We start from the raw sequence: 20,980 nt of genomic DNA, 5'->3' as shown, positions 1-20,980 counted from the left end.
TCGCCTTTTTCCTTATCCAGATTATACCATTTGATCTTCCCAAAAGTCTTTGTCTTTTTGTTGTCGTTCACTGTCTCCATAAAAAATTCTGTCAGTAGGAGACGGTGTTGGTGGGCGATCGCTTCTCCCAGTATCACTTTACAATCCTTGACCCGAGGTTTCATGAAACTAGATACCAAATACCAAAACTACTTTGATCTACTTTTGCTATACTGAAAAAGTAGTTCAAAGCAGCTTTAGGTACTAAGCAGTAGATAAATATTTCCAAAGGAACGCAGCTAATTGTTATTTAATTTTTTTGCGTTAAAAATTAATTAAAATTTTATTATTTCGTCGCTATGCTGCCAAAACGCACTAAGGTCCAATTTATTCACACTCCATTAAATTTAAAGTCGCCATTAAAAAAGGGAAATTTTAAAATTTGTATGCGATTTGACAGTTTTATAATTTTTAATGGAGCCTTTAAAAATAATGGAGAGTGAATAAATTGGGCCTAAGACCCGATTTATTCACACTCCATTAAATTTAAAGTCGTCATTTAAAAAGGGAAATTTTAAAATTTGTATGCGATTTGACAGTTTTATAATTTTTAATGGAGCCTTTAAATATAATGGAGAGTGAATAAATTGGGCCTAAGTCAAAAAACATAGTTTTGAGTAAATCGATTTTTAAGATTATTTCTCTTGTGAAAATTCAATGTTAACTGTTATTTGTCAGATAATCACTTTAAACACAAACTCAACATTTTGACATTAGTTTCCAAAAACTTTTTTATTTTTTGAATAACAAAAATGATAATTATGTGAACAAAAGTAGAAAAAGCCATGACTTAGTGCCTTTTACCTGTAATGATTTGCAATTATTTGTTCGTAATGAATACTTTTCTGGCATATGAAGTTAAAGGAAACAACATTATAGCACAAAAGTAAAGACAAAATCTCAATTATACCTAGTTAAATCAGAAATTTTACAACGTAGAAGAATTAAAAACAAGTAACTATTAAAAGAAGGCTTTAAAAATGGAAGCAATTTAAAATAATCTCTTCCATCTAATACATCTAGTTCTGGAAGGAAATCTTTTGTCTAACATTTTGATGGTAATGATGAAAACCAAGAATGAAAATTTTCAGGAATAACACCTTTCTTACAAATGAGGCGTTCAGAATATTAAAGGGTGAAGTCCACTTCTCTATACATAAGTCGGATTTTTAAAGGTCTTTAAAATTAAGGGTTTTGTTCTATATAAAATAATATACAAGAAAGAAATCTGTGAAACCTTTATTTCAAAAGTTCCTTTAGTTCTTGAGAAAAGGCTTTTCAAAGTTCAAAATAATGCACAAATTTCAAATGGACTTAACCCATTATTACTCTGAACACCTCATATATCAATCAGGTCTTTCTCCTAGTTGTGCTAATTTAAGAGGTTCGGTGCACCCTGTACAGTCTTGGCCATTTTTTTACCGGCAGATAATTAGGAACAGTATTTCTCCCTCTTCGAAAATTCTTAAAAACGTTCAAGTTTCGAAAACTGTGGTCAAATTCATATTAAGTTTGAAGTATTCCCGGTTTATTTTTTTCGTATCGAAAACATTTAATTTGAAGCCAGTTAAGAACGAGAATTCTAATTCATTTTTAAAAGGTTATTAAGATTCATATAGAAAATTCAAGTCGTCTTTACTCGCTGATAAACTTATAATTTGTATTAATCTATTTACATTTGACCGCTTTTTTCTTACATTTACCTCACAAGATACTTTGTAAGTCATTTTTCAAATTTAAAAATGTTGTTTTGAAGACAGGAAAAATGCACTAAGTCTCATTAATGCTTTCTCTTACTATAAACTGGTACTGATTTAATTTTTTTTGCGTTACAGGTAAAAAGCACTAAGTCAACTTAGTGCGTTGTGCCTGTATTAAAGTTATTTTTTCTGACTTCGTGCAAAAATATACCTCAAATAATTCATAAAGTACGCCAAATATTTCTTAGTGTGGTATTTTACTAGATCGATATCATCATTCTGAACCGTTTTGCATTTAAATCTAAAAATCCTTAAAATATGACTTAGTGCGTTTTGGCAGCATAGCGACGATTTGTCTAATTTAAAATTTTTTAAAATCAGATAATATTTTTTTTTATATTTGTCAAGATGAAATTCAGAAATTCAATTCAATTGATTTAATTTTTTTTTATTTTGAATTCTAAAAATTATAATTCAAACAAGTGGGTTTTGGGGGAGGAAAAAAGATATGTGTGGTGAGTTGTGTGGGTTAGACGTTGATAATAAATAATATCTCTTTTTACACGCTTTGTTAAATAATTCAATGTTAACCTTTATATTCTAAGCACGTATTACTCTTTGTTGTAAAATACTTATGCCAGTAAATTCAAATTCAAGTTAAAAGATTGCAGAAGTGCAGCATTTTTTTAACTCAAAGCTCAACCTCTGTCTTGTTCTTGTAAGTACTCAACTCAATGACTTCATAAACACATAACGCTACTCAGTTATGTCCAAACTGTTCACTGCTGGTGGATGACTGAGCTCCACTCGTGGACGACTCAGTACAAAACGATATATCGTCGCCTCCGAATCAAAATTAAGCGATTTTGAGTTAAGTAAGTCTACAGAAAAAATAAATAATAAAAAAAAAACAATGTGCTATTTTCTGGTTAAACTGTCATATAAATACTTCGTAAAATGAATGTGTGATGGCATAATGTGAGTTCTGCTTAATGTCACCAATTCTGTGAGCACATTGAAAAAGTGTGTAAACGACAGATCTAGATCTAATATGTTGGACTGGTGGGAATTATGGTTTCCCTGGTATTTAAAAAAAATAAACGTTATTTTATTAAACTACTATTTTTTGTTTTATTTCATTTCATGTAAGAGGGAAAAATTTTAATTTATTTTTTACAAAAAGATTTCTCTGTTTCCAAACAAATTGTCTTTAAGTTTCTTGTGTACACATAGTTGTTTTTTTTTTTTGTAATTTTTTTTAGAGAGCGAAAAATTTATAAAAATTGTATATTCTTTTTTACATTATTTTTTCTTTTAATTATTATTTATTCAGCACTTGAGTTAAATTTTAATTCTGTAGTAATTTTCGTTAAAAAGTTGTATAATTTAAACAAATTTCATAAAGAAAAAAAAAAAACTGTTTAGTTGTTATTCTGATAAAAATACTTCAAAAGCTTGCATTTGAGACTATTTTTTTTATTAACAAATGTGTGGGTTATTAATTATAAATCATTACATTACATATATACAGGGTGTCCCAAAAGTAATGGATCAAACGAAATATGCTGATAGGCCAACTTTAGGGCTCTCAGAATTTGGTAACTTGTTCACCTCAAATCCTTACGGTTTTCGATTTAATGCAGTTTTTGTGAAATTTCGAAAAATCTCGAATTTGCAACAGTATTTTGCTTCCTCCGTTCATAATTGATTTTTGTTTTTTACAATTCTTTCACTAAAACATTGCCTAATAATAAAAAATAATTAATTAATCAAAATATTTTTTATTTCATTCGCCATTTTGCTGCAAATTAATTAACAGTTCCATGTTTTATAAAAACTCAATTTCTTACTTTTATTTCAGAGCAACACCCTGAAAAAAATTTGTATGGTGTGGCACTGGTTTATTATTTTGAAAACTTGCCATGTTATTGCAGTTTTCAAAAATGTATAAAAATTTCCAAAGTTGAAGTTAGAACTGAAGATATTACAATTTAAAAGCAACAAAACAGGGCTTTTCAGAGAAAAATAACAAAGAAAAATAAACACATTTTCTCGACTGTTGTTTGTTTATTTCTTTTTGAACAAAAGCCTCGATTTTTGTTTGTTATTTTGCTCTAAAAACGTCTGTTTTTTTGCATTCAAATTGTAATATCTTTCGTTCTAATTTCAACTTTGGAAATTTTTATACATTTTTGAAAACTGCAATAACATGGAAAGTTTTCAAAATAATAAACCAGTGCCACACCATACAAATTTTTTTCAGGGTGTTGCTCTGAAATAAAAGTAAGAAATTGAGTTTTTATAAATCATGGAACTGTTAATTAATTTGCAGCAAAATGACGAATGAAATAAAAAATATTTTGATTAATTAATTATTTCTTATTATTAGGCAATGTTTTAGTGAAAGAATTGTAAAAAACAAAAATCAATTATGAACGGAGGAAGCAAAATACTGTTGCAAATTCGAAATTTTTCGAAATTTCACAAAAACTGCATTAAATCGAAAACCGTAAGGATTTGAGGTGAACAAGTTACCAAATTCTGAGAGCCCTAAAGTTGGCCTATCAGCATATTTCGTTTGATCCATTACTTTTGGGACACCCTGTATAAATTATATCCATAATAATAATTATACATTTTACACAGGGTGAGCGATAGAGTTAAAAATACTTAAATGGTATACAGCAGTTTATCTGTTCTTGTTTATCCATTTTTTTTATTATTAAATACATAATAGTTTTTTTATTTTTGTCTTATTTTATTTCCATTTTTTTTTTCTTATATGAATAAAATATAACTAAATTCAAATTAAAAAGAAATAAATAAAAGTCATTGTTAGGCGACATTGTTTAAAGAATATAACAAATCTATTTTATTTTTCGTATTCTAAAGGTATAGTTAGTAAGAATAATTAATTAAATTTTATTTACTTAATAAAATACTACACAAACTTATTTACTTTGGATACAAATTACCAACACAAGGAGGGGAGTAAAATGAAAAATAATGATATTTTTTAATTTTTATTTTTACTGCTAATTGATTGAGTTTATAAAAAAGGTACAAGATGGCTTATTTTTCACTTATCGGGAAGAACAAAAACAGTAATAGTGTTTTCATTTTTTTAACTTGATAAAAAGTACACTCCTTCTCATCAGAAAAAGTACATAATCAATTTTTCAAATTTGCATTAATAGTTTGTCTAAAATACTGGTGCGCGACCTAATAAGAGGCGTGTTTTGTTGCTAACTCAGTACTTAGCTCAGTAAAATTTTGCACGGGAAAAACCAAATGATTTGCTAAGGATAAACAAAAGTTTTTTATTTGTTGGGTTGCAGCAAAAATTTATTTCTAAACTAATACATTTTTGACTTTTCATCATAAAACGATTTTTATAAAAAAATAAAAGTAATCGTTTGTTGTTGTTGACATCATTAAATGTTGTCTTAGTAAGATACTGAGTACCAATAAAACACGGCTAAGGTTGTACTATGTTCTGTTAATTTTTAGGTGTTAGAAAAAGTAACGGTTAAGATTATTTAAAAAACAAAAACATAACTTTTCAAATACTGGCTGAACACAATGGTGAAGCTGGAGCTGAAGCTTGTGGTGCTGTCGTTGTTGAAAAGTACGAAACCAGTACATAACGCTACAATGCAAAGTTGAAGCCGACACTGAACCGGAAGCTGAATAGCAAGTTGAGTGAGCTTTAAGTTTTGACTTCACGCTGCGCAGTTTTTTGACATTTGTATGGGATCAAGTTTAATGAAAATCTGATTTCAAATCATTTTAAATGGAAAATATTGAATTTACCTATTCGAAATATTCAGATAGATTGCATTAAATATTGAAAAATCGGCCCTATTCTGGTATTCGATTTAAGTGAAAGTAAAAAAAAGGAAGCGTTTAAATGGGGTTAAAAATTAAAATAAATAATTTTTTTTTTCTTAAGAATTCATAAAACAACATCGCTTTGATTTCGAAAGTTAGAAGTTTTCCCAAGCCAGTTTGACGGGATGAAGGAAGGAAATCTTTCGATTCAAGTGAATCGAATACCAGAATAGGGCTGAATGTTTTGTTATTTTTTTTATGATTAAAAAGGTCACTATACAAAAAATATAAACAGAATTATTTTTTTTTTAAGAAGAACTTGGTTTAAATTCTATCATGGATTAATTGTTCATCATTCCTAATGTGTACCTGTTTTGATTATACAAAAAAACCACAGTTTTTCGAAAATAACTAGACATTTTGAACTATTTTTTGATTCTGCTAACATCTTAAGCAATGACTTGACATCAAAAAATCATTATTTTTCGCACACTGTAAGGAAAAAAAAAACGAATACTGAACATTAAAAAGTTTTGAACCTATTTTGATGAAAAGCAGGGTTTATAAAACTTAAATAACAAAATGGAAGCTCATTGCCTAAAAAGTGTTTTTTTTTTTTGTGAAGAAAAAATATGCAGTCCTGTTGTGTGATAAAAAACTCATATCAATTTTTATAGCAATTTTCTAAACTAAAATCTATTTCATTTGTTTTTGTTTAAATGCTCATTTTTGCAAGCAGCAAAAGATAGATAAATACCAGGTATAAACTAGGTCCCAAATAGAAGGATGAGGCCTTTTATGTGATTTGGTCATTAGAAGTGGGAGTTTTATATAAATACAAATATAGTTAAAGATTAAAAAAAAATGGCTGTGATGGGGGATGTGTGTGTTGTTAAGAATTATGTTGTTATTTCTGTTTACTTATGATGAATTAAATGTATATAATAATAATTATAATGTAATACTAATTTTAAGAAGTACAAATGGATTTAGTTTAAAACAAAACAAAAAAATTAAAGTAAAATTATTTATCACTCTTCGTTAGCAGCACTCTTTGACATTTTCATATAAGCTGCACAAATGCATTCACAAACAAATCTGTACTGGCTCTGTAAGCAAAAAAAAAAAAGAAAAAAAATTAAATGTTTATAGATACAAATATTATTATTGATTAAACTTACGACATTCTGAACCATGCAAGCACGCTGATCTCGCATTGTCCGAACAATATCCAATGGATAAACTGGTTCTTTTGATTCCATTAACGCTAGTGCTGTGTCCATTAGAATCAGCACACCGGTACGACCTATTCCGGCTGAACAATGAACTATCACAGGTGGATTGGCAGCGCTTATGCACCTAAAAATAAAAAAATATCACATTTAAAAAAAAAATGTAAAAGGAAATCATTCTTAAATTATGTAGAAGACCTACTAGGCCGCCAAAAAACTCAATATATTCTTTAAGATTCAAAAGAGAACGAATTTATTTATGTACATTTTGCAAACTATGTATTATCTTTTCAAAGAACATAGCATAAATTTAATATATGCTATGTTCTTAAAATTTAAATATTCAATGTGTCAATGGAAAATTTTTCTTTTCAAATAAAAAATTTTAAATCAACGTATGCTGTGGAAATTTCAAACGGAATGAAGAAAAAAAACGATTTTAATCGAGGTAAGCTATGATTCTCCGAAAAAATAATATAAGCTTTGAAAAATAGAAATCAAATCAGTTTATTTTCTGAAGCGAAAGCAGCAACATCTTTTGTGTGAGCTGAAGAAAATATCAAATAATTTCAAAATGCACACGATTACGATCATACGTTAACGTTTTGACTATTTCTATCTTTATTTAATTATTAGAAAACGATAGGGACACATAGCAACCATTCGTTAACTAACGTATAAGGGAATTCGACCCCAGCAAAATTTCAAAATAAAAAAGTATTTTAATACATTTCCAAATCGACTTTAAAGTCGGTCCAGTGCGCGCACAAATAGCTCGGCCGAAAGAAAGTTTTAAGTGGGCGGTGGCTCTTGTAGAAATTTTAGTTAAAATTGACTGAATAATGGACAAGGAATATATTCTTCTTCATCTATTACGATCAATTTTAACAGCTGGCTTAAGGAAGTTAGATTCAACTCAGAGTTACTCTGAAAGCATGATGATTTTACCTAAGAATCTAAGAATATTTGTTGTGTACAATAAACAACAAATCAAACAGACAAACAAAGAAAAAACTCTTACGGATCATTTTAAGAAATGTTTTTTAGTTGATAAAAGGATGTGGATTAAGATAAAAATTTCTAAAACCTTAAATCATGTAAACCGTATAAATTAGATAGATATTTAAACTTACTGATGAACACTGGTAGAAACTGGTATCTCATCTTCAGGTGTAACTCCGTTACTCGCCATGCATTTCCTTTCACCTGACAAACCATTCTCAGCGTCAGCATCCAAAAGACGAACTTGCTTCAGGCTCTCTTCGATTTCCTGCAGCAATGTTTTATTGCGTGCCGAACGCACTCGTTCAGTAAATTCTAAAAATAAATTCGGATCGGACGGTACACAATGATCTGGCCATGCTAGATATTGCATATGTTGAATTGAACGTCTTTCGCCTGTTTTCTTGTCAATCAGTATGAATTCTCGAAATACAAAACTACCAGTTTCGTCAGCCTTTTCGCTTAAGCATTTCACAGAGAATCCATCGGCTAGCATTAATTCATCACCGGTAACTGGCCAATATTGATGGCATTTTTGTCGACCGGCTTCCATAACTGTGGTCAACATTACTACTAAATGACTTGACTCTTGCTGGACCATACGCCAGAAGTCAGTTGTCGTGCTAGCCAAGGGACCCTGAGTTGCTATGTAACGATTAACTGCCCCACCGGGAATTTCCATGTTCACGTAGTTGGCGTTAATATAGTCTCCGGAATTACTATTTATCAGCACCACACGGGTACAGTCATCTACAAAATAATGTTACAAAAGTTATAAAAGACATTTATAGAGCATTTTTCAATCTTACATGGTGAAATGTCTCTGTAACGATTTTTCGAGATATTCTCAGGTTTTTTCGCCTCACTTATGGCCAAATCTGGATTCTTCCTGTACATTTGCTCATACTGAGCCAGTAAAGCGCCCGATGCCAGTCCATCGCTAAGCAATAAAAGACTCTGCGTAAATAACGCATCACCGTCTAGCATATTCTGTGATCCGCCAATTTCATCATTCTCTGGAACATATTGATAAAGCGGTTCTTCTTCGGACATCGTGACCAGCGAGTTTGGACGCACAGTAAGTGACAATTCTCCATTACGATACTCTCGAGATTCCCGTATCAAATTGACGACTTGTTCATGTTTCAAACCGAGAACATCTTGCCCATTGATCATTACAACTTCATCGCCCTCACAGACACGAGGGTTACTTCGATCGGCAGGAGTATGTGGTACAACTTTGGACACCTGTACAGGCAAACTGAGATCAACACCGCCTTTGACATTGAAACCAAAACGACCCTGTTCATCGGAGTGGAGACGTATTGTTATTAAATTATCAGCGTCGCCACCACCACCGGAGGACGGAATTGGACTGTGGTTTTCTGAGCTATATGCTGGAGGGATTGGGGATTCGTATCGACGAGCACATTGTTCTATAAAGCCACCCTCACTAAAAAAAAATATACAAAAATGGTTTAAAAAAATGTAGTCAAGTGTTAGATTAATGAAAGGAAATTTAAAGCACGGGCCACAATCAGCGGGTTGTCAGCCGAAGATGGAGTTGGTCGTGCTGGCCATTTATCAACACCTTTTAGGTGGAAACGACTACTATACTAAATCACCGTCTGGCAACAGCGTAATGTGACCCGTGCTTCAGGGACAAAGCGTCTAGTTCTAAAAAAAGGTTGTTATTCTCGAAATAATTAAACAATTCAACAAATTTGTGGATAGTTCTAGCAATAAGTGTTATCAACTAACATTTGAATGTCGTACTCATCGCTTTGTTGTTCCCATGCTTTTCGGGGCATTGAATCCGTTTGCTTTGAGGTGACCTTATTGTCATGCGGACGGCTTGTTTTTGTTATTGTTAATATCGATGTGGCATTCTTTCCATTAATTGAGGTGCCATTACTATCTGAAGTACCATTTGCTGGCGAGGACGTATGCTGAATCAGTCGTTTGCTTGGCGATCGAACAAATGCTTTGTGGATTTTCCCCCGTTGTTTGCTCTCCTGCACAGCCTGCAATTCTGTTCGGCCAGAATAATAGAATCTTAAAAGAAAAAAAATACAATCAAAATTAGAGTTATGCGATAGATAAAGAGAACATTGATTGATAGTTTACTTTGATCCCAAGCTTATATTAAGGAAGCGCGAAAGTCGATGAGGACGTTTTAGTCTGAAAAATGAATGATGTTCAACACAGGATTTCCATAAAGCTTTGGCATGTTTGTGGGATCCCATACAGAAGCCCAAAAGTGTGTCATAGTGTTCCGACTGAGTAATAAAAAAAGAATTTGTTTGAATTATTTCTTAAAAAAAAAGAATAAATTACTTACCGGCTCTCGTCTCAATTGAATGAAAAAGTCTTTCCGTTTAAATGATACTTTAACCATTTTTGACCAAGAAAATGTATTTATGCGAGTGCTATTTTGGAATACCAACAGCCCAATAGAGGCTACTCCTAATTGCATTTCTTTGCCACTTGAATCCTGAAACATCAAACAAAAACAAAAAAAACATAATAAAATGAATTCAAAACTCTTCCCAAGTTTTTCATGCAAATTTTGTTGACCTAAAGTCTTAACTAAAAAGTGGAATGTAGCAAATTAACATTTTTAATTGCTTGTTAGGCGAAGAGTCATAGCTACATGGTCGTAAAAGTTTTTAAAATTTCTTTTGTGTGGTTTTGTTTGTTTTTATTGCATGGGGAAGTTTTTTTTTTGTTTATTAAGACAAGAAAGTTCTTGACCTTTTAGACAAGCCTTTCCCGTAATAAAGTGTAGTTTTGTTTGAAAAAGATTTTTTTTAATTTTGCAGTACCTTTCTCGGAGTGTACCCATTATGTTTGCAGCTTTTTGTTTGAATTTAATTTGAGTTTATTGTACTTTTTGCGGGTTTACTTTATTTAATTTTCAGTGAAATGCTTATGAAATTCAAATCAACAAAAAGAAGTACAACTTAAGTACTCTCATTCAAATGAAGAAAGAATAAGAATAATCACTTCGCAAGAATTAATACAGTAAAGCTAAAAAAAAAGAAAATTGTCTTTTTAAACTTTGTCAAATTAACAAAATTGTAAAAATGGAGGAAACCAGAATTCGTAAAGATATAAGAAGGGTTGGTTGGTAGAAATAGTGGTTTCTTAGTTCTAGTCCGAAAGATCAATTAATGATGGTTAGTAACATTTTTGTACTTTTTGTGTTGTTTCATTTGAAACAAAGTCCTATCCATCTGTTCTGTTCCATCTGTGCACTCATTTTCGTACTGTTTCTTTGCTCTTTCCCCGATTTCATCGCCTTTACGAAAAGAATTTGAAGCATTATGAAGCAGGTTTCCCCGATTTCATCGCCTTTACGAAAAGAATTTGAAGCATTATGAAGCAGGTTTTGAAATCTCTTTGTGTAAAGAATATAGCTTTTTAAAATACTGCTGTAGTTCGAACTCGATAAGCTCGCTACAAGATCATACCTCACCGAACTAGCTTTTTTCTATTTTGAAGACTGCAATTGGCGCATTCGAGTTTATAACTTTAAATTTCTTTTTCTCCTGTTATACTTTTTATTATTTATTTATTTTTTCTGTAATCAACTTATTGGCATTAAAACCAATTTTAAGTTTTTTTCGTCCAGTAAATTAGACTCATTAGGCAGATAAATCGTTGGAATTCCAGATCCTTTCGTGCAATCGGTAATTTTATTTTTTTACTATGCGTGATACTAAGATTTTTATCAATATGTATAAGTAGATCTTATACTACTACGGGTTGTAGAAGGACGCTAACCTAGCCAAGAGAGTGAAGGTACAGCGCCTGAGATGGCTAGGTCACGTGGACAACAATGCTCCGGCCCGGAAAGTTTTCAACTCCAACCCAGGGGGACGGCGCAGTAGAGGAACACCTCGTCTGAGGTAGCGCAACCAAGTGGAAGGGGACCTCAATCAACTTGGCATGCGAAACTGGAAGCAGCGGGCTAAGGATAGAGCTAGCTAGCGACGCTTGTTGGTTGAGGCCCAAATCCACAGCGGATTGTAGACGCCTTACGGCGCTGGTCACCCTGAGTAAAGTAAGTAAGTAGATTTTCATACTACTAAATTACTAAAGGTTTTTCGCCTTTATCATTTGCTAAAAAAGGTTTAAACTCCAATGCAATAGCATAAAAAAAAAGAAAGCTTGGGCTCGAAGAACTCGTTTTTAAAAAAGTTTTTGAAGTTTTCAACAGGCTGCGTCTTTAGAACATCTATTTGCAAAGTGAAGAAATGTTTAATTCAGTTCATCAAATATGTTGAGGCATCTCTAAAACACTTTTTGTTATTAAATCATTAAATCCTGCCATATTTTGAAGGAAATTTAGTAAAACCCGTTTTTGATGTAAACAAACTTCTCTTTGCAGGAGTTTTTTTGAAAACGTAATAAATATGTTTTAAGAAAATATGTTAGTCCCAACTCCTAAAGAACACTCGCAAGCGAAGTCTTCATGGCTCCATTAACAACATGAAGACCACATCACATACTCCAATACCATGGAGTTGCATGGCTTCTAGTGATTGATAACATAACTAACTAATACATTTTTTTCTCAGTGAATATTTAAAAAATGACACAGAAAAAACAAAATCCTTCACCGTTTTCCAAATTCCCTGACCTGTGTTCCCTAACTTTCTAGTTTAGCAAACACCAGGTATTGAATTAATTAAAAAAGAATAATAAATAAACTATTACAAACCGTTGCTTTGTGTAAATCAATTCCATAAAAGTCCAAACGTTTCGACTGCTCTAAATAATTATATTCAGCATCGGCAGGCAATTGGCCTCGATGCAATTTATGTAATTCGGATATTCGACGTTCGGAGTCGTCATTTTGGTCCACTAATAATTGCAGACAACTCAAATAACCAGGTTGATGTTCGGCCGGATTAAAATCACCTAATTCAGCTAAAATACATAAAAAAGAAAAAGAAATCAATAATTCTCAATCCAAAAATAAAACAAAAATGTAGGTAATCTTACATTGCACAGTATAACTTGCCAAAAGGCATTGCGTGCCCAAAGAACACTGCAATTTACCCAGAAATACATTTCTCTTGATTTGTAAATAAAATTGATATCGTGTATACTCTTCCTGTAGTCGACTTGGATCACTTACATAAAACTGTTAAATATATAAATTTAAGTAAAAATGTATTCTTTTTGTAGGAGAATAAATAGAACACATACCTTAACTCTAAATTCTAATATTGGAACGGCATCTGGATCCAGTGAGCTGCTGTTCCATTGTTTTTTAAATTGCTTATGTGCATCGACCCACCGCTGTTGAAAACAAAAACATTAAAGGTCAACTTTATATCTAGTTCAAGTATTTGAACGATTTCCATCACAATTGGCAATTTGTATGAATCAACAAAAAATAACCACAAGTCCGTTGTGATTTTTAATCCAAACGGATTTTATAGTTTCCTTTTTTTGGGATTTAAATTGAATGACAATTGGAATGGAAGAGTAATTAATTTAATAGAATACTTACGACAACATCACCAGGTTTTTGTGGAAATAGCAGGCCAAAATAGTCCCTTTCGGATAGCTCGAGAAACTGAAAAACTTGGTCGAGTAATTCAGCGCCTTTCGCACGCTTCTGTAAAGATAGACATTGAAATGTGAAAGTGATAGTTTTTCTTTTGTGGATATTTTATTTTTATTATCTTGAGAATGATACGCTAATGGGTGTGTTTTGGTTTGTTTTTATTGTTTTAATGGTTTTCCAAGATTATGCCTACTATTGTGTGATTAAGTACAATGGGTTTGAGTCACGTTCAATTGGCCTTATCTGGTTATGTCGTAAAAAGGAATATTATCTTTTCCCCCTTTTTTGTTTTTATTACTTAAACTGCATTAGGAAATAAGCTATCAAACTCATTCACTGATATACGACGGCAATATAGGAATTTCAATATTAATGTCATATTTATTTTGAATTTTACTATCAGGGTGGAGGAATGTGATATGATATCATTTGAAGTAGATATTATGGTTTATTTTATTTCCTCCTTTTTTTTTGTGATTTCTTAAAAAAAATTCTTACAAAAATTATATCATACTTGATCATTTTTTTGCAGAAATACTTTTATTATTCAATCATAGGGATTTTAATTAATAAGTTTGTTTTAAGTGATATGAAAAATAATTATAGAAACGACTTGCAATTTTACATCTACAGTTGTGTTCAAAATAATAGTAGTGGCTGCATCAAAAAAACATTTATTATAATTACGGTGCTTCTACGGCTAAAAATTTAGTTTCTTTGATGTCAAAGTTTGTAACGGTCAATTACTGATAAATGTATCATAGTTTCAAAATGAAAAAAAAGGTTCCAAATAATTTTTCATTGACTCTTGGTTGTTCTTTCTAATTTGACCTGTTCAAAATAATAGTAGTTAAAGTTATTTCTGAAGAATTTAAAAGCGGTTTATAACATAGAATATTTATTTTTGGTTTAAAAGTAAGTACTCATATAATATGAACAATTTTTCAACAAAAAACGATTTGTTTCGGTTTTAATCTATTTATAGTTCGAAGAGCAAAACACTGCAGTTCGGATAACGGAAACTTATACGAAAGCTGCTTGAAGAAGGGAAAACCTACTTGGAAATTCAAGGTTATATAAGGATGCTCCCCTACAATGGTAGCCAATGCAATAAACTCAACGAAAAACCCGAAACGTGCGGTAGAAAAAGAAAAAAGAACGTCGTAGATGACAGGCGTATTGTCCAGATGAGCAAAGTTGAGCCTTCTGCATCGTCGTTTCAAATCCAGAAGGCTTTAAGCCTGGATTGCAGTGCAGTGAACATTCGGAGGCGACTGTTAGAGACTAATTTGTACGCTTGAAGTTCACATAAAGTACCGTTGTTAACAAAGAAATATGTTAAAATACTAAAATTTTCGACCCTCCATGTTTAACTTTTTCCGTCGTATACTTTGGAACATCGGACGTATTCTGGAGATCCAGTACCACCAAAGAGGACAAATTTGCTCGCATCAGTAAACAATATGTTACGCTATTACTTCGCTGGCCAGTTTATGTAATCTTTTACAAACTGGATACGCTTTTTAACATGTTTCACAGAACTTTTCGTGGACTTCAAGCGTACAAATTAATCTCTAACAGTCGCCTCCGAATGTTCACTGCACTGCAATCCAGGCTTAAAGCCTTCTGGATTCGAAACGACGATGCTGAAGGCTCAACTTTGCTCATCTGGACAGTACGCCTGTCATCTACGACGGTCTTTTTTCTTTTTCTACCGCGCGTTTGGGGTTTTTCGTTGAGTTTATTGCATTGGCTACCATTGCAGGGGAGCATCCTCATAAAACCTTGAATTTCCAAGTAGGTTTTCCCTTCTTCAAGCAGCTTTCGTAAAAGTTTCCGCTATCCGAACTGCAGTGTTTTGCTCTTCGAACTTTAAATAGATTAAAACCGAAACAAATCGTTTTTTGTTGAAAAATTGTTCATATTATATGAGTACTTACTTTTAAACCAAAAATAAATATTCTATGTTATAAACCGCTTTTAAATTCTTCAAAAATAACTTTAACTACTATTATTTTGAACAGGTCAAATTAGAAAGAACAACCAAAAGTCAATGAAAAATTATTTGGAACCTTCTTTTTCATTTTAAAACTATGATACATTTATTAGTAATTGACCGTTACAAACTTTGACATCAAAGAAACTAAATTTTTAACCGTAGAAGCACCGTAATTATAAAAAATGTTATTTTGATGCAGGCACTACTATTATTTTGAACACAGCTGTATGTACTGTTTATTGTTAATGCATGCATATTTCAATAGATAAGAATTTGTTGCTAAGTTTAAAATTAATTAATGATCTTGTCTAGGTACTGAAAATAAAATTTTATATATTGTTTCTATTGTTTTCAAATTGAAAGTAAAGGAAATAGCTTGTAATTTAGAGGAAATTGTTTGATGTTTAAGATTTGATAAGAGTTGGAGTTGAATCAACTTAATGTTCTTCTGTTATTTTAAATTAAAATAACAATAATATTTTCAATAATTTTTTAAACATAATAACTTTAAAGACGGAACTTTTAGAATTGTTCCTCAAGGATTTTTAAAACAGTTGTTGCGATATTTTTCAGCTATTCTGTTACTTACTAATAATTTTTTAACAATTTAAAGATCGTTATTTGCGCCTTATTTCCTGGGGCCTAAATACGCGGAGCCTATTTTTTTTATCCTAACAACTCAATATTTTCCCCCAACCAACTTTTGTTTAAAATTATAAATATTTCTTCAGCTATGTATGTACATACCTAGATTGAGCTACACTTACATATGTAACTGCTGCTATTGTACATGAACATAAAACATTTTTAGATTATCTTTAATCTAAACCAAAACTTTGAAATGTCTCTCATTTACGTAAATCAAACCCTAATCGCAACTATCAACATGCTCATTAAATTTACCTTCTCACATTTTATGTTTATTTTTAAAAATTATTTGAACTTGAAGAAATTATATTTATAACACAAATAAATTTCGAATTTTTGTGTCGGAATTCATATCAGATGTTAATATATATTTTGCAGCCCTTGATATTTGTATTTATTTTTGTTGTTTGTTCGACTGAATGGTTTTTTACATGCATGTAGTAGCATATTACGAGTATAGTTGTATTCCTTGAGAATTCGTGTTTTGCGCACGTCAAATAAATGACTCAGACGGCACTAAAGACAAAACACAAAAAAAAAACAGACAACAACAACAACTAAACTGGGCGGAATCCCAAGAAAACTACATCCGTTGTGCATGGTAATTTTGTTGCTGCCGCACCTCGCCGGCCGGCCGGCTAGTAAAAAAAAAAGCCTTCACGACTGTGGGGAATAGAAAAACAAATAAAAAAGAAGAAACACCACAAACATTAGTTCGTTGTCGTAATAGACTTCAATTGTTATTTTGTAATTATCACCAATGGAAGTGTTTGTATGTCCACACCTCACACTCCACAAAAACTAATGGTTCCCTGTGCTCATGAAATTAATATGAAAATTAAATGCTGAGAGAAATTAAAAAATAACACAACGAGAAGCTACAATAAATTGTGTTGTTTAAAGCTTTTAATATAATACCGAAAACAGGCTTAAATTCCGTGCATTAGAAAAGACTACATTAATTGCTTCACACTCGCTGTTGAATATAGCTTTTACTTTCAAATTATTAAATTTTGGGTTGCCATTCCGTTGGAACTCAATTAATATTACTCAGCTTTGACAACCGCTCCGAAAATGCAACAAATGGTTCGTTAAAAAGCAAACAATACTTTCCACTCACTCCAGAAGGCATATAAGGAAGCTGAAATATATCTCCGGAAAACGTACCTTATACCACGTATGGTTAGGTTATTCTATTTGCAGGAAATTTTTTACCCGCGATTAGTCAAAACTGAAACTCATGCTGAAGCAAGAAGCTATAGAGGCAACAAACATAAGATGGTCAAACATTATAACATGCCAAACGACCAAGCAGATCTGGCCTAAGCTCGATCCAACATTCAAAAAATGTATTGTCTCTAAGCAGATTGCATTTCAGCTGTGTAATAGGTGTTGTAACAGGACAATGTCTCATAGGTAAGCACGTCATAAGACTTGGCATAGTCTTAAATGATTTCTGCAGAAGTTGCTTTGATGAGGAAGAAGAAGAAACAATCCAACATCTTCTCTGCTCATGCCTTACCCTTTTCAGTAGACGCAACTAAGTTAACTATTTACAACTAAACTAAATTTCTACCGTCTTTTTATCTCAGCTTAACAGTCAAATCTCATCACTTTCTTTTAGAGCAAAGTATTTAGTTGAGATTTTGAATTCTAGATTGAGCTGGAAGCTTAACATTGAGGAGCGAGTAAAGGCGAAGCTGAATCCCTTAACACTTCAAAATCCTTTCTCTGGGCAGTGAATATTTCAGTGACATAAATAAAATCTTAGAATTAAAGACTATTGAGAACTCGGCTGCTTTCCCTATGTGTCATTGCTGCGACAAAGCAGGCTTTCAAATACGTTGAGCGACAAGTCAATCTCTAGGTTGACATTTTCGAGTTCTTAAATTGACACATTTTTTGAAACAATCCAGCTCTAATTGGAAAGATTTAAATACTTTATTCCTTGTAATCCTAGTGGCTACTACATTCTTCAAAGTCGAATGTACAAAAGTGTACCCTATTGTTAAAAAAAGGGTTTTTTTCTTACAAATACTCAATTCAAAAGAAAACTAAATATATTCTTACATCAATCCGAAAGGTGTGTGTACTGTCATCTAGGAATAGTACAGTGACACATTGTTGTCGTTGTTTCTTATCGCGCGCCAGCTCTGCACTACGAATGCGATAGGTCCCACTCAATCCACCTAGACGAAACCGTTCAAGCATTGCAGTCCATAATTTCAACTTGTTGGAGTTTCTTTTTCTTGTTGTTTTTTCTGCTGTGATAGTAGTTGATGTTTTTAATGTTGTTGTTGTTATTTTCGATAAATTTGATGATGGCGGTGTTGAGGGCTTTTCATCAATTGGACAATTTGCTATAAAGAAACAAACAAAAAAGAGAAAGCGTTTAATAAACTTAATTTGTTTTTAATATTTTTTAATGAGAAGAGTTTTTTTTTGGAATTGCCTGAACGGGCTGGGTTGGAATAAAGTTAATTGATATTCCTTCCGAATCGGAATCAAACTTCATAACTTCCGGTTATGGGTCCCCATGATAAGTTTTTTTTTAAATTTTTATTTTATAACATTATGTCGAGACGACAAAAATTGCATTTCTTACAACTTGGTCGATTGATGTGCGCCGACCAAACGGAAAGCCCCAGACATTTAATGTACGCTGAGATATTTGGAGTTCTTGGATTTTGTAGTTGCGTCATTTTTGTTTCGATAGATATGTTTCTTTTGAATTTGTTTTTTAAGATATTTTTGTTGTTGATTAATTTAAGTTGCTTGGTTAGTGGCACTTATTTAACGGTCCAATTAAAATGCTACTTATCATGACGGAAGGCAGTAAAAGTTACTTGCCATGGTACTAATCACGCGATCGAAATTTTATTTTTTTTTGCTGAGAACAGAGACAATTGCAGCAATTTGAGTTCATTCATTTAAGATATATAATGTAGGTTGAATAATGGGACATTGACTGAGAAATTAAATTTAAGTATGAGAGCCAAGAGTACATTTTTGGGTGTGAGTTGTGTGATAGCACACCGGAGGCAATTGCGAATTATAGTGAAATAATATTGCCGTTTGTTGAAGCTAACAATGATCTTACCGAATACTTAAAAATCTGGTTTTAAAAGTGCATAATAGCTGAATTTTATTTTCCTCGTGATCCGGATCAGATCATTGTTTTTATTAGCTTTACAACAAAAGCAGAATTTTGTTTTGTTATTGTTTCGCAAATAAATTAATGATCTGGGGTCGAAGTACGGCATAAGTTCGTTAACGTATGGTTGCTATGTGTCCCTATCTTTTTCTACTGATTAAATAGAGAGAGCAATAGTCAAAACGTTAACGTATGATCGTAATCGTGTGCGGTGATTTGACCCCTGATCTGGATCACGAGGAAAATAAAACACAGCTAATATATAGATCCATCTGACCGCTATAAACCAACTACGTACCTTTTTAAAAATAGATTGAAGATAGATTGATGGTTTTAAGGAAGTATCGAATGCATTGTTAGCCTGTACCTTTGGAGGTGGTAAACTACTATCGCCACTTTACTTTTTACGAAAGCAAAAATGCATGCATACCTACATATTGTTCTGTCTGAGAATATCTTTAAATAAGATGTAACGGATGTGACGTTAGAAAATCACACCCGTTACATCCCTCAATCTATCTTTTTTTTAAATTTTTTTTAAGGAAAACGGGTAACATTCAAACCTTTCTAAAGAAATTGGTCGAGTTCAACACAGGCCACCCTACCTACCTACATTGTAACGTCATATGCATTGATAGAGGACGCTCGCAACACTTATCCAATTTTAATGCCGCGGGCCACAATCATGTGCGCTTTCTTCATTGGCAGCCATCAAATGAAAATGAAATGTACCAGGAGCTCATCGAAGTAAGCAAAACTAGCGCACCTATAAAAAAAAGTTTCACGTTTTGCATTGCACAGGCTCTCCACCTCTCTAACAGGTCAACTTCATTTAAATTCTGAACTCTTTGAGGCTCTGATTGGTCAGAACTAAATATCACCTCATTTTTAATGACATTTGAGATTTGACCATTCAAAAACTCTAAAAAAATCAGAACTTAAGTTCAGGTGGTCTGTTTTGAACCCGGGGATGAATTTGGATACATCACTAAGGTTTTTGGAGGTTTTTGGAGGTTTTTGTTGTAACAAAATAATAAAAATATACGCACAAATCTTTGCTAAGTTTGCTTTAAATTTAGGCCTGTTTGGCGATGGCCTTGAACTGAAATATTTTCAACTTTTTTCAACATATAAAAAAACTTAACAGTTTCAGAGTACCCAAACAGGAATTGGGTTAAAAATGTTGAAAAAAAGTACCAATATTTTTGTTTTAGGCAATACCCAAATAGAACTAATATTTTAAGTATGATTAAATTTTTAAATTACTTTAAATCTTACCTTTTTTATTTAAAACTTTAATTAATTCTCATATTTAATCAAAAGTTACGAAATTGTGAAATTCCAATTACTTTTCGTTGTTATTTTGAATTGAACGAAATGAGTGCATTCAGAACCAGGGCAGTATAACCCACTTAACTAGCTTTTAAGGGCCCTAACACATTAAGTGGTTTTGCAAGCTTAAAGGAATTGTTCACACACTCTCTTATTATTTACAATGTTGGGGCTTTAGATTTATTCTTTTTTATAATTGTTGCAGAAAAAACTTGGCGGAATGTGTTAAATGTTTTTTTTTTTTTTAATGAATTTATTGATTTTTCATACAATTCATTGGTAATACTGACTTCATAAAATCTTAACCTGTGCAATAGGTTTAACTAAAAGAATAAACACCTAATTTATTACTGACCAAAACTTTTTTTTGTACACACGTGCTATTATTGAAAACGATCGGAAGAATTTTAATTCTTTACACTTCCCACTAAAAAAAAATATTAAAAACATTCAAATTGTTAT

General features: G+C 32.0%; 1 protein-coding gene across 4 annotated transcripts in view; it reads right to left on the bottom strand.

Moving 5' to 3' along the window:
- Positions 1-6,080: 6,080 nt before the first annotated feature.
- Positions 6,081-20,980, bottom strand: part of LOC129908682 (tyrosine-protein phosphatase non-receptor type 4) — a 49,154-nt gene continuing 34,254 nt past the window's right edge. For 3 of the 4 annotated variants that reach the window (XM_055985355.1, XM_055985356.1, XM_055985357.1), the window contains exons 3-14: positions 18,103-18,392; positions 13,329-13,436; positions 13,022-13,114; positions 12,815-12,956; positions 12,531-12,739; positions 10,146-10,298; positions 9,932-10,083; positions 9,566-9,859; positions 8,614-9,257; positions 7,936-8,554; positions 6,752-6,929; positions 6,083-6,679 (exon numbers count right to left, since the gene is read on the bottom strand). In XM_055985355.1, coding sequence (XP_055841330.1) covers positions 6,602-6,679; positions 6,752-6,929; positions 7,936-8,554; positions 8,614-9,257; positions 9,566-9,859; positions 9,932-10,083; positions 10,146-10,298; positions 12,531-12,739; positions 12,815-12,956; positions 13,022-13,114; positions 13,329-13,436; positions 18,103-18,243 — 2,811 coding nt within the window. In that variant the 5' untranslated portion in view covers positions 18,244-18,392 and the 3' untranslated portion in view covers positions 6,083-6,601. Of the gene's footprint in view, positions 6,680-6,751; positions 6,930-7,935; positions 8,555-8,613; positions 9,258-9,565; positions 9,860-9,931; positions 10,084-10,145; positions 10,299-12,530; positions 12,740-12,814; positions 12,957-13,021; positions 13,115-13,328; positions 13,437-18,102; positions 18,393-20,980 lie in introns of all 4 variants that reach the window. The other variant, XM_055985358.1, reaches the window with a different exon arrangement.

The sequence above is a fragment of the Episyrphus balteatus genome, chromosome 2 (assembly GCF_945859705.1).
Source record: "Episyrphus balteatus chromosome 2, idEpiBalt1.1, whole genome shotgun sequence".
Lineage (NCBI taxonomy): Eukaryota > Metazoa > Arthropoda > Insecta > Diptera > Syrphidae > Episyrphus > Episyrphus balteatus.
This window is presented reverse-complemented; position numbering and strand designations above follow the sequence as displayed.